The sequence below is a fragment of the Trachypithecus francoisi genome, unplaced genomic scaffold, assembly GCF_009764315.1.
Source record: "Trachypithecus francoisi isolate TF-2019V2 unplaced genomic scaffold, Tfra_2.0 Lachesis_group16, whole genome shotgun sequence".
Classification (NCBI taxonomy): Eukaryota; Metazoa; Chordata; class Mammalia; order Primates; family Cercopithecidae; genus Trachypithecus; species Trachypithecus francoisi.
Genome location: NW_022681461.1, coordinates 98432692 through 98445279, shown reverse-complemented (window position 1 = coordinate 98445279; position 12588 = coordinate 98432692). Strand labels below are relative to the sequence as shown.

The 12588-nt window shown below is 58.8% G+C and overlaps 1 protein-coding gene across 4 annotated transcripts in view; it reads right to left on the bottom strand.

The window, feature by feature from the left end:
• Nucleotides 1-12588, bottom strand: part of BRD3 (bromodomain containing 3) — a 38282-nt gene that overhangs the window by 10770 nt on the left and 14924 nt on the right. For all 4 annotated transcript variants that reach the window (XM_033238635.1, XM_033238637.1, XM_033238633.1 and 1 more), the window contains exons 2-8: nucleotides 12212-12537; nucleotides 11256-11393; nucleotides 10477-10624; nucleotides 9304-9518; nucleotides 7024-7395; nucleotides 4264-4392; nucleotides 671-862 (exon numbers count right to left, since the gene is read on the bottom strand). In XM_033238635.1, the coding sequence (XP_033094526.1) occupies nucleotides 671-862; nucleotides 4264-4392; nucleotides 7024-7395; nucleotides 9304-9518; nucleotides 10477-10624; nucleotides 11256-11393; nucleotides 12212-12424 (1407 nt within the window). In that variant the 5' untranslated portion in view covers nucleotides 12425-12537. The remainder of the gene's footprint in view (nucleotides 1-670; nucleotides 863-4263; nucleotides 4393-7023; nucleotides 7396-9303; nucleotides 9519-10476; nucleotides 10625-11255; nucleotides 11394-12211; nucleotides 12538-12588) is intronic.

Sequence of the window (12588 nt, the reverse complement as noted above, 5' to 3'; positions counted from 1 at the left end):
GCCATCGCTGTCCTTGCAGCCCTGATTCATGCTGTTCCCCTCCTGACTCGACAGCCCTGCTCTATTTTCTCTCAATCTGGGGTCCCAGAAATTATGCACCTGGCTGGCTGCCAGAGGTTTGGGGAAACAATTCACATCTTTCTCAATTCGACCTCGAGACAGCTCAGAGGGGGCGACATCTGTCCCATACTGCAAACGAGGAAAGCGAGGCAGAGAAGGGGGAGGAAGCACAGCCTGGCAGCTGGGCTGGGGCTGGGCAGCTGCACGGCAGGGCCCTCGGGACCCTGGAGCCCGCATCCCACCCCACTGCAAGTGACTGCTTGGAGCCCAGGCACTACTGCGGCCTCTCCAAGTGCCTCACAGGCCTTTCCCAAGCAGAGCAAGGCACACATAACCACACATGACCACTAAGCTCCCACCTGAGGCCCGCCAGGTCTCCAGAAACATCCCAGCCACGAGTCAGCGCAGCCACCCATGTGTGCTGTGGGTTAGGCTCGCACCACCCCAGGCCAGGGGAGGGCACTCTGAGTGCCTTTACGAGGAAGCACGACGGCAGCTGCTGTGGCACACAGGGCAGGGGAGGGAACCATGCAAAGGGACGGACCTTGGGCTGCCGTGCCAGCAATCCCGCCTCAGCCCCTGAACCCTACCCGGGTATGCCAGTGCCCACCTGCTCCTGCAGCTCTGCCAGCCTGGTGGCCCGCTCCTCCTCTGAGTCCGAGCTGCCTGAATCCGAAGAGCTCTCCTCGCTGCTACGGCTGCTCTCAGCACCCTTGCTGACCACGGGGGCCGCGGGGGCAGGCAGTGCCGGCGCCTCCACGGGCTCATCCGGCATCTTGGCAAACCTCATCTCAAACACGTCCTGCGGGAGAACAGAGGTTGCCCTGAAGACATGGACCCCCATGGGGCTGCCCCTTGGTGTGGGCCCTCAGGGTTCCTGAAGTGCCCCTGGGGCAGCACACACAGCTGTTATGAAGGTCGGGCCAGGAGGAGACAGGGTCCCGCCTTCCTGGGGGGCTGTGGTCGCCTCCAACTCGCCCTCCCTCCCTCCCCAGGCAATTCCTGGGGACAGGCCTGGGAGCAGGGGACACAGGAGCTGACCCACAGCTCCCTTCACCAACTCCATGAGCCCTCTCTAGAAGATGCACGCATCCTCACAGCCTGCTGGCCCGAAGCTCCCCGGGGCTGTCCCTGCTGTGACACGGGAGCGTCTCCCTTTGAACTTGGACAGGGTCCTCCACAGCCACAGGAGTCCAAAGAGTGTTGACCTCTCCCCATCTCTTCACCCCGGAACTGACTGTAGCATCACATCTCATGAAGGGTTAACTCCAAAAGTTGGTCCAAAAGGCCAAAGTCTAGTCCTATCAATATTTTATGTACAAAAAAATATAAAAATGAGCCAGTCATGGCGGCACACGCCTGTGATCCTAGCTGCTTGGGAGGCTGTGATGGGTGGATTGCTTGAACCCAGGAGGTAGAGGCTTCAGTGAGCTGAAATCATGCCATTGCACTCCAGCCTGGGTGACAGAGTGAGACGCTGTCTCAAATATAAATACATATATATAAATATTTTATAACATATATATATATATATATATATATATATTTTTTTTTTTTTTTTTTACTATTTTTTTTTTCTCTCAAGACAGAGTCTTGCTCTTTTGCCCAGGCTGGAGTGCAATGGCATGATCTCAGCTCACTGCACCTCCACACCCTGGTTTCAAGTGATTTTCCTGCCTCAGCTTCCCAAGTAGCTGGGATCACAGGTGCATGCCACCACTCCCAGCTAATTTTTGGTATTTTTAGTAGAGCCGGAGTTTTACCATGTTGGTCAGGCTATTCTCGAACTCCTGACCTTGTGATCTGCCTGTCTGGGTCTCCTAAAGTGCTGGCATTACAGGTGTGAGCCACCACGCCCAGCCTACTTTATTTTCTGTAGGGACAGGGTCCTGCTCTGTTCCCCAGGCTGGTCTTGAACCCCTGAGCTCAAGTGATCCTCCCACCCTGGCCTCCCAACGTGCTGAGATTACAGGCGTGCGCCATCACACCCGAACTTCCTATCAAAATTGACTTTGGAAAGCCTTTGGACCAGGACCTAGGCCCTCAGTAGCCTCTCTCAGCAAACGTCCCCCTCCCTGGGGCAGCCCAGGCTCAGTGAAGACAGGGATGCACAGTGATGCAGAAATGAGGGGAGATTTCTTTGCCAAGCTCAGAAACCTGAATCCACACGGTCCGCACACGTGATGTGCCTCCACTGTTCAGGCTGGACCCAGCTCTGGAAAAGCCCATCCCAGGCTCTCATATCCCGGGCACTCCTCTCCGGTGTCCCCAGAGGCAACCCAACCGACAGAGCAGCGACCCAGGCCCCCACTCGGTTGACAACCTTGAAGGTCATTCAGGTCAGGTCATTTTGCTGTTGGGCTCTAACCCCACAGCTCAATTGATAAAATGGCACAATTGCTAAAGAGTGCTCAGTCATGGAAATCCATTGGCCTCAGGGTCTCACTCTGTTGCCCAGGCTGGAGTGCAGTGCAATCACAGCTCACTGCAGTCTCTAACGCCTGGGCTCAGGTGATCCTGCCATCTCACTCTCCTGAGTAGCTGGTACTAGGGACACACCACCACACGTGGCTCGTTTTGAAAATCTGTGGTAGAGACAGCTGGTCTCAAATGCCTGGCCTCAAGTGATCCTCCCACCTCCGCCTCCCAAAGTGCTGGGATTACCCGCGTGAGCACCATGTCTATCCAACAGCACCTGTTGCAGGAGTGGGGGGGGGCAGAGCTGCCGGCGTCCCTGCTTGGTCTGCAAGCCTGGGTTTCCATCCTCTATGCTCAGGTCCCTCGTGAAACTCAACCCAGCATTTATCAGGCTCCAGAAGACTGGGCTTTGCAAGGTCTTTTGGGTTCAAGACACAGTGAGCAAGGTCTCGGTATAAAACTGGGGTTCTGATGGCTTCCTCTGGATGTAATGGGACCTCCAGGACCACTCTGCCATCATCCCCTGCAGGACCCAGTGCAGAGAGAGGGTGGCAATGGCAGCAGTGCCTGGGAGAGGAACTTGGGCAGGCCCTGTGTGCGGGAGGGTGGGAAAGGCAGCAGGACTCGCAGTGGGGGAATGAGTTTCTCTCTCTGCCCCTTTTATGGGTCCTGTGCCATCCACAGTAATACCACGGACTGCTCGGGGATTTCAAAACAGTCTGTGCAAGGATTGCGAACATCTTACACAACATTCTAGGTCCCGTGAACAGGAAAAGCATGCTGGAAGAGAACACATACCCATCATTCTCCCCTTTCCTCCAAAAATCAAGTCCTTTGATTAAATAACATTTATAATAGTGGTGCTGTTTTTCATAAGAGCAAACCACCTGCGATCACAACTAGAAAAGGTAAGAATAGATTCTGGCGCATCCACCCACACCAAAATATATGTGCGGGACCTGGACTTTGGCAGAAAAATGCACATGCAGTCAGGAGCACGCACACAGGTCCACACACGCACACACACAGGTCCACACGCGCACACGCACGCATGCAAAGGTCCACGCGCGCACACGCACGCACGCACACAGGTCCACACACGCACACACACGCACGCACACAGGTCCACGCGCGCGCACACACGCACGCACACAGGTCCACGCGCGCGCACACGCACGCACACAGGTCCACGCGCGCACACACGTCCACACACAAACACAAATATCTCTGTGAGGTCTGTGCATGTTCACAAAGTCCCAGTGCTGAGAGCCAGACCAAGACACTCCTGTTTTCCCTTAAGACATCCCACCGCTTCCTGCATCTTCTCCAATCCGCCTTTTACTTCTGTTGTCAGAAAAGCAAAATGCTACACAAGCCACTGTCATCTAATTCATCCACCGGCTGCACTGTCAGGCTAGTGTCCAAGCCTCTCCTTGCCACAGAGACTTGCTGGAAACTACAGTTGGTGAAGCCACAGGAGCAAGGGCATCTGCCATCCCACCTGGTACATGCACCAGCCCCTAGAGGGAAAGGCTCACTGCTGTGGCACCCCTACAGAGTCCCAGTGGTCCCGCCTGCTCACTGGCTGCCCTGCCCCAGCGGCAGCTCCTGGAACCCAGCTCAGAGCCTGGCAGGACCTGGTTGGCACTCAGGAAAAACGTGTTGAGGGAATGAGGCTGAGGCCTTCCTCAGCTGGACAATTACCTGGGCACCCACCCCACACCGAGGCCAGGATGCCCACGGCGCCGAGCTGAGCCGCCCCACCTGTGCCCAGCCTCGGGTTACCTGCAGCTTCCGGGCCATGGCCACCACCTCGTGGTCTGGGGGATTGTATTTGTAGCAATTCGAGAACATCAGCCGGACATCAGCAGCAAAGCCCTGTGCGTCTGGGTACTCTCGGCCATCCATCTTCCTCTGCAACACACAGCAACAGGGGTCAGTGAGCGTGGCCTGTGGCCTCAGGACTCTCTGCCACACCCCACGAGATGAACTGTGGAGCAGGGGCCACTGCCAGCTCCAGGGCAGTGCCTACTGGCCTGACCAGCAGGACACCCCAGTTCTCTGGGACCTCATACAAGGAAGCTCAAAGTGAGGACATGAGAGGGTGACTCGATGGCTTGGTAGGGAGGGTCTGGGACTCCAGAGACAGATCTCCCGGTTGGAAGAAAAAGGCGCTCAACGAGAAATCCCGGGTTCCCGCGGGTGTCCCTTAGCCCCTTCCTTGTCCAGCGCGTCCCTTCACACACAGTGGGTCAATCTTCACATGCCGACATGCCATCAGCAGCCCCGGAGTGGCATGAAGCTGCGGCAAAGTCAGATTCCACCAACAACAGGGACCTGCTCAGTCTACACAAGGAAATGTTATTTTTCCCTCGAGGAAGCCAGTAGCCGTTAGCCAGCTTGCGTCTTACAGAAGCACCCCGGTATCCCAGGAGCCGTGCTGGACCTAAGGGACTCCATGCTGTGTCCAGCGGCAGTTCCTGAACCCCAGGGGGTGGAGGCAATGGGGGCGTGTGGGCCGACACCCACCCACGTTTACTCAGCCACACAGAGACCCTAGAGCAAAACCCACCGCACGTCCCACCTGGCTTTGGCAAGCAGAGAACTGAGGCCAAGGCCTGGGCAGACAGTCCCAGGTGGCAGGGGTGAGAAGGGGCACACAGTCAGTCCCCAGAGCTGGGAGGTGCAGGTGGCTCGGCCAGGGAGTGGCCAGAGGCAGGATCGTCGACGGACGTTTCAAGGTGGCCACTGGGAACACACCAGTTGGGGCAAAAAGGGGTCACACTGAGCCGGAGGGAGTGAGTTTCCCATCCCGGGACGGCTTCAAGGAGAGGGACCTTGTCGGGGACCTCGAGGGGGACACACGCAAGGGCAGGGCGAGTCTACCCCGACCGCTCCATGGGGTCCAGGCTGCATTCATCCAGGTGCTAGTGAGATGGAGGGGCTGGGTCCTAACCCGCAGAGGGCACCCCCCAACTCAGGGCCCGCACCCTGTGCCCTCGGACGTGAGACCCATCCAGAAGGGCGGGCTGGCAGAAAGAACCCGAGAGCACAGAGGGACCTGAAAGCCTCTGATGTTGGGAGAAAAGCTTGTTTTCTGCCTCAGCACGTGCCAGGGCAAACCATCCCCAAAAGCTCCACCTGTAAAATCTACAGGTCCTGAGGCCTCTCTCGCTGATTCACTGCCCTTTCCCCGCAGCGTCTGGGCCACACTCGCAGGCAGCAGGTGCTGCCACGGCACCTGGCTTCTCCCCGCGCCAGGACAGACAAGAGGTGGAAGCTCCGAACAAAGCAGATCACAACTTTAAAGTGAACTGGTTTTCTAGAGCTTCTTTATTACGGTTTCAAGGGCATATCAGACCCTTCGACCAAAACAGAATTAAGCTGAGCTTCAGTCAGGCACAAACGCTGGAACCCCCAGTGATGTTCCAGAAATTCCTGTTACTGTGCTGTGGTAGACACACAAACCCTGGCCCTGGAGGCTGGAGCTGAGGCTCCTGGCAGCTTCTGGGCCGCGTGGCTCCGGCCCTCAGCTTCCCCACCCACGGCAGTGAAGCCAGGCGGCCACGCTCATCGCTTTCGCCTGACTGTGCACCCGGCACTGGGGCCTGAGCCAGCCAGGTCTGTCCCGGCCGAGATCCAGTCAACCAGGGAAGAAAAGGCTTTCATCAGGGGATCCTGGCTCAGGGGGTGCAGAATAACTGCGACTGGCTTTCCAGGATGAAAACAAAAACCTGCCCAACAGGGCTCCCAGCAGCTCTTCCCAGGGCCACCAGCAGTTGGCGGAGGAGGCGGGCCACACCTCCACCGCCTGCACTGGGAGCTGGCTCAGAGCTCTCCCAGAGGGAGACCAGGTGCCAGCTAGAAGTTTGGAAAGGCGCTCAGGGAAGACCTCGTGGAGCTCACCCTGCCTTGGGGCGGCGCAGCTCAAATGCCACCCCCCACCGGGACCAGACTCACTCTGACCTGCTGCGAGGCACACAAGAGGCCAAGCAGAGGCTGCCGCCTCGAGAAGACGGGCATGGGGGAGGCCAGGCTCTCAGTCTCAGCTCTGCCACCCGCCCAGGGCCCGCTTCCGTCTGGTGAGGGGGTGGGGCTTGGAGGCACTTAAGGGACAGAAGCCAGGCCATCCCCACCGGCCGCCTCATTCCGGTTTGCTGTGAGGCACCTGTATCCAGGGCTTGAGGGAGGCAAAGTGTAGCTTTAAAACTTGAGCCAACTGTGAGAGTGGCCTAGATCTAGGGGCCCCCTGACCTGATGATACAGAATGGGAGGTGGGTAGGAAATCAATTAAATCACCAAAGGGGTTTGATGGGAATAAACACAACAGAGCCACAGACTCCGGGACCCACAGGCAGGGCACACCTTTCTCACTGAGCCCTGCCAGCCACAGCCAGGGCCACGGGGGTCAGCCCGGAGGGTGCGCTTCTCCAGCAGGCGAGACCCTGCTCCCCGAGAGCCCCCACTCAGCCGGCACAAGACATTAGCACCCACGGCAGATCCGCAGGACGTGGGCAGAGCAGGGCCTGCCGCGCGGCCACGTACTTTCACAGTGCTGAGGTCCATCGGGTGCTTGATGATGTCGTGGTAGTCATGCAGCTCCAGGGCCTCGGCGTCCACCGGCTTGTAGAAGGGCCAGGCGTAGGCCGCGTGCTTCTTGGACAGCATCTCCCTGAGGATGCTGTCGCAGTAGCGCAGGTGCTCTGACAGCTTGCCCTTCTTGCCTGCGTGCTGGGGCACCTCGCCATCCTCCAAGTCCTTCTTGGGAGGCTTGATGGGGCGGCCACCACTCTCCCGCCGGGCCACCACTTTGGCCTGCTTGGGGTCTGACAACGGCGGGGGTGACTCACTCCGGCTGGCAGTGATGGCCGACGTCGTGGGAGTGGTTGTGTCTGCTTTCCGCTTCACGCCCTTTTTCTGCGACAGTGAAATAACCAGTGAGCCCCGAAACCAGGCCGCCGCCCCGAAGACGCATGTCACTGCAGCCGCATTTCTGGGGCACTGCCTGTCTGCCTGCCTGGCGCTGGGCTAAGCGGCCACATGCACGGCCCCACAGGAGAGGACACCAAGGCTCAGGGGCCACGTCACTGGCCCAAGGTCACACAGCTGGCAGTGGTGAGGCTGGGACTCTCCCTCAGGCTCAACTCTGAAACCCGCCCTCACCTGGGCGTGGGGAGACCCCTCTCTCCCTTAGCCCCGAGGGCTCAGGGGTCCCGGGTGGGCTCGCACCTCACACCCCAAGCCGTGTGAGGTGCTGCATGCAATTCGCCAGACACCTAACAAGCACCCAGGCCAGGACCCGGGGACCTCGGCGCTGCAGAGACCTGGGAACTCCCTGCTTTTAGAGACCAGCAGGAAAGTTCCAGACAAGGGCCTGACAGCGGGGACTCCGCAGACAAACACAAGTTTTGCGGGACAAGGAGGAGGCAGGAGAGCATTCCGGACACAGGGCAGGGGCAGCCCAACCAGGAGGCATGAAGCAGCCACAGCAGCTCTGGGAACAAGGGACTTCAGGGAGTGAGTGGGCGAGTCTGGACTCCATCCCGGCGGCAATGGGAGCCACTGAAGGCTATTTCAAGCAAGGAGAGGAGGGAGGCGACCCACAGAGCCTTCCACGGGTGTGTCCTGGGGGCGGAGCCAGGCACCAGACACTCATGTTTAATGTCCAGGCCTCCTGGGGGTGTGCAGGTCTCTCTGGGCAGCCTGTAAAGGGCCTCAGCACCCAGCACCCATGGGCATCACCTCAGCGTTCCGGGGCCAGGGCTCAGTGTGCACCCTGAGACCAGCTCAGCTGGCTTCTAATCTTAGCCCAGCGGGAGAGGAGCCAGCCCACGGCACCTGCCGTCTAGAGAGCCACCCACAGTCACTGCCCAGCCAAGCCGCCGCCCTCGGACTGGCAGGGGCCGGAGCCGGCTATCCACAACACTTGACAGGCACCCACGGGCTGCCAAGCGCCAGGTGCGTGCCTCAGAGGGCGGGTGGGAGCAGGGATGGACTCATCTGGCCGTGGCAAATGGGACATGCTCCAGAAACAGCCCCCGCTGGGGGAGGCGGCTTGGCCGGGGGCCACCCATAAGTGCAGGCAGTGAAGGCCACGGGGAGGGGAAGCAACGGAGGTGGCGTTTTACCTTGGGCGAGCCATTTAACCCCTTTGAGCGCCCGCTTCCTCATCTGTAAGATGGGGGAAATACTGTCTGCCCCAGAGGGTTGCTGTGAGGATCAAATCGAAGAAGATAATACACATAAGTGCCTGGCACGGGCCCTGCCCAAAGCAGGAGACTCACCAGGCCTCGCTAGCCCCAAATCTTGCAGGGAGCACCCACTCCCTGCCGAGACCAACAGGGCCCGCTGTGAAAAGCTCCCAGCCAAGTGGGGAGCAGGATAGGCGGGTCCCCATGCTCCCATGTGGAGCCCACGGGCGGGGCCGGCTTGGGTGCCGGCACCTCACAACGCACCCAGGTGGGTACAGCTGGCACCACTCTCCTGGCTGTGAGCAGGGGAGGACCGGGACCCTCCCACCCTTGCTTCTCTCCCACACCTTCCCCACCTTGACCAAGCCCTTGGCCAGGGCTTCTGGCCAGAGAAGCTGGGGTTCAAGTTCAGCCAGGCCCTCCCTTACCAGCTGTGTGACCTTCAGCTCCCCAGGCCTAGGTCTCCTCATCTGCGTCAGGAACAACGGCCTGACCTCCCAGGGTGCAGAGAGAACCACTCCCAAGAGCCGGCACTCAGGGAAAGATGGGAGCCCCCCGCCCGCTGCTCCTGCCCTGACCTCAGGAACCCTGGCTGGGCTCGGACGCCCCAGCCGTCCGGACTCAGGGTGCTCACCTTGACAACAGGCGGCGTAGGAGGGACCACAGGGACGATGGGTGTGGCAGGAGGAGGTGGGGCGGCAGCTGGGGGGACCGGGACTGACGTGACGTTTGCAGTGATGGTTGGTACAGGGGTGGCAGCGATGACGGGCGTCTGGGAGACAGTGGGGGGCACGCTCTGAAAGGGGGTCGCTGGGGAGACAGAGGACACGGCCGCCACTTGCTGCGTACCTTCAAGACAAGGAAGGGACATTTGGTATGCCAGGCTCTACTAGTATTTCCAGAAGCTTCCAGTGCCACCCCTCCAGCCAGAACATGGGGGCCAGCTCTGTGCTGCCAAAACCCCCAGCCACAAGAGCCCTCCATGCTGAGATGCCCCCAACCCTGCATCCTGGGGGCAGGACTGCTCTGGCTCATCTTGGCTAAGGGCTCCCCGCATGAAGGCGAGACCCCCGCCACAGACCACAAGAGGCAGAACAAGGAAGCCAGGGCAGTCCCATGGCCTGGCAGTCAAGGGCCACCCTGGAGTCACAGAAAGCTGGTACCGAACTCGGTTCCCTCAGTAACTAGCTGAGTGACCAAGGATGTGGCCATACTTAAGCCCCCAGCTTCTCCCATCTGCAACACGGGAAAGCACACAGCACTGACCATCCCGCTCGGTCAGCCTTTCCACCTGGACACGCCTGCGTGCCAGGTTTCCAGGCCAGGTGGGATCCCAGGGCTCACAGCACTAATCACCACCGTGCTCCCCAACAAGGAGAGGCGGTCTTACTTGACCAGGGAGCCAAGCAGGTGACAGTGACTCTCAGGTCACAGAGAATAAAATGAGTGCTGAAGAGACAAAGCCCTAGGAGGAGCACAGGCCCCAGGTGTCATGGAAGAAGTGACTTCAGGGCTGGAGCTGGAAGGGAGAGCAGGATTTGGGAGGTGAAGAGCAGGGACAGGCGATCCTCCCAGACCATGAGCTCCTCCCTAGAGTGGGCTCAAAGGCAGCCGGCTCCGGCGTTAATGTCATCTGTATCCCTGGGCTAGATGCCCCTCCAACATCACCCACAGGCCACACTCAGCCAAGACCCAGCACCCACGAGCTCTTCACGACAGACGGGAAACAGCTCAGATGGCTAAGGGACTCGCGTCCCAGCCCATCCGTCCGTGGGCCTCTGCCCTTCCCCGCCCTGGCTCCCTGTACCTGCGCTCTGGACTCCCGCAGACGGCTTCCGGCCTTTGCCCTTTGGAGCAGGGGGTAATAATTCAACTTCCTCTTGGGGCATCTGGGCGACTTTTTGTAGAAAAATTTTCTCTAAGGCTTGGGCCATTAGCACAATGTCATCTGTGGGCTGAAGACACAGAGAGTCCAGGTCACCGGTCAGGAAAGGAGCCGTGTGCTTACAAAGGACATTATTAGTTGTAGCTCAAAAAAATACTTAAAATTTGTTAACAAATTTGGCAGCGCAGGAGAGAACTAAATGAATATGTGTAATATATACACACATACGTATACATATATATATACACACACACACACACACACACACTTTTTTTTTGAGATGAAGTCTTGCTCTGTCACCCAGGCTGGAGTGTAGTGGCACGATCTCGGCTCACTGCAACCTCCACCTCCCAGGTTTAACTAATTCTCCTGCCTTAACCTTCCAAGTAGCTGGGATTACATAGGTGCCTGCCACCACACCCGGGTAATTTTTTTGTATCTTTAGTAGAGATGGGGTTTCACCATGTTGCACAGGTTGGTTTCAAACTCCTGAGCTCAAGAGATCCGCCCACCTTGGCCTCCCAAAGTGCTGGGATTACAGGTGTGAGCCACAGCACCCGGCCAGGTGATGGCTTTGGGCCAGCCCAAGAGCTGCTGCAAAGCACCCAGGCCCACCTGGCACTGGCAAGAATGGCCAGGGAATCCGCACCACACAGCACCCGAATCCTTACTGCAAGCGGTATTCTGGGCCGGCATCTTACCTTGTTATAAATGTAACAATTTGTAAACATGGTGTTGAAGTCCTGCATACATTCACTTGCACTCCAATAGTAATTATTTTCTAGTCTCTTCTTAATAGTCCCCATATCCATTGGGTTTTTTATTATTTTATGATAATCCTAGGAAAGAGATTTTCAGAGGCATTACCAAAAGATTCTACATAATTATTTTCGCAATTCCCAAGAGGACACAGCCTGGCCTTTCCAAGTGGACTGAGGACTGGGGCTGGCCCAGAGGCACTTTCTGATCTCTGACGGCAGTGGGCTACGGTGAGGTGGGCACTTGGCCAGCTCCAAACTCCTGCCTAACCTCTCTCCGGACCCCAAGCACGTGCAGAGGGGAGCCCACAGGGCTAGGGCAGACCCCAGGACAGGTCTACATACTGGAGATGGGGCCAAACCTTCTGGGGTCTAAACCTGCAGGTGACCAGGGCCTAGCAGAGCCTAGAGCCCAGGCCACCAAGCACCAGCCCAGGGCTTCCTCTGCAATGCTCAGGGTTTGTCTATTTGGGCCCAGGTCAAAAATGAGCATGCAGCTGAGGGCACCCTCGCCCGGAAGGCAGGCCTCAACATCTCTGCCTCTAACTCCAGGTGGGCTCACCAAGCTGGCAGATGGGCCATCCTGCAGGAGCCAGTGAGGCAGAAGGCCCCAGCGAGCCTCAACTCCTAAGCCCCATCACCATCCACCTGCTTTCCTCCCAGACACGCCTGGCTTCTCCCTATTTCCTGCACCTGGGGCAGCCGCCCTCCACTCTCCCACGGCCACGTGGCCGCTGTGTGCCTTCGTGCTGTGGGCTTCCTGAGGCACAGGCTGTCCCCAGCTTAGCAGCACCTTCCCAAGGCCAGAGTGGCAGTCTTTCCAGGAGTGGGGGCAGCATGAGGGGGACAGAGGACGGCAGCAGCAGAACGTGGCTCTTGGGGAGGCAGCAGCTACGCACCGGCAGGTTCAGTTTGATTGCGTCCACGGGCTGGTAGAAGGGCCAGGCGAACTGGTGTTTCCAGAGCGTCTTCACCACCACATTCTGCATGTACTGCAGCTGGTTGGTCTTGCGGCCGGGCTTGCTGGGGTTGGAGACCTCCGGGGGCGGTGGGTTCACAGGGCCCGGGGCTGCCGGGATCCCCGCGGGGGCGACTGTTGTGGTGGTGGACATCCTCTGGCAGCTCGATCACTTTCTGTCACAGCAGCGGCTTGGAGAGGCCCTGGCTGCTTCTACACTCCCTGAGGAGGCGCGACGTCCCATTTCCGGGCCCAACCAGGCAACGACTGCAGGGAGGAAGCACAACAGAGAGGCAGGCCAGTCACCTTGGGGACCCC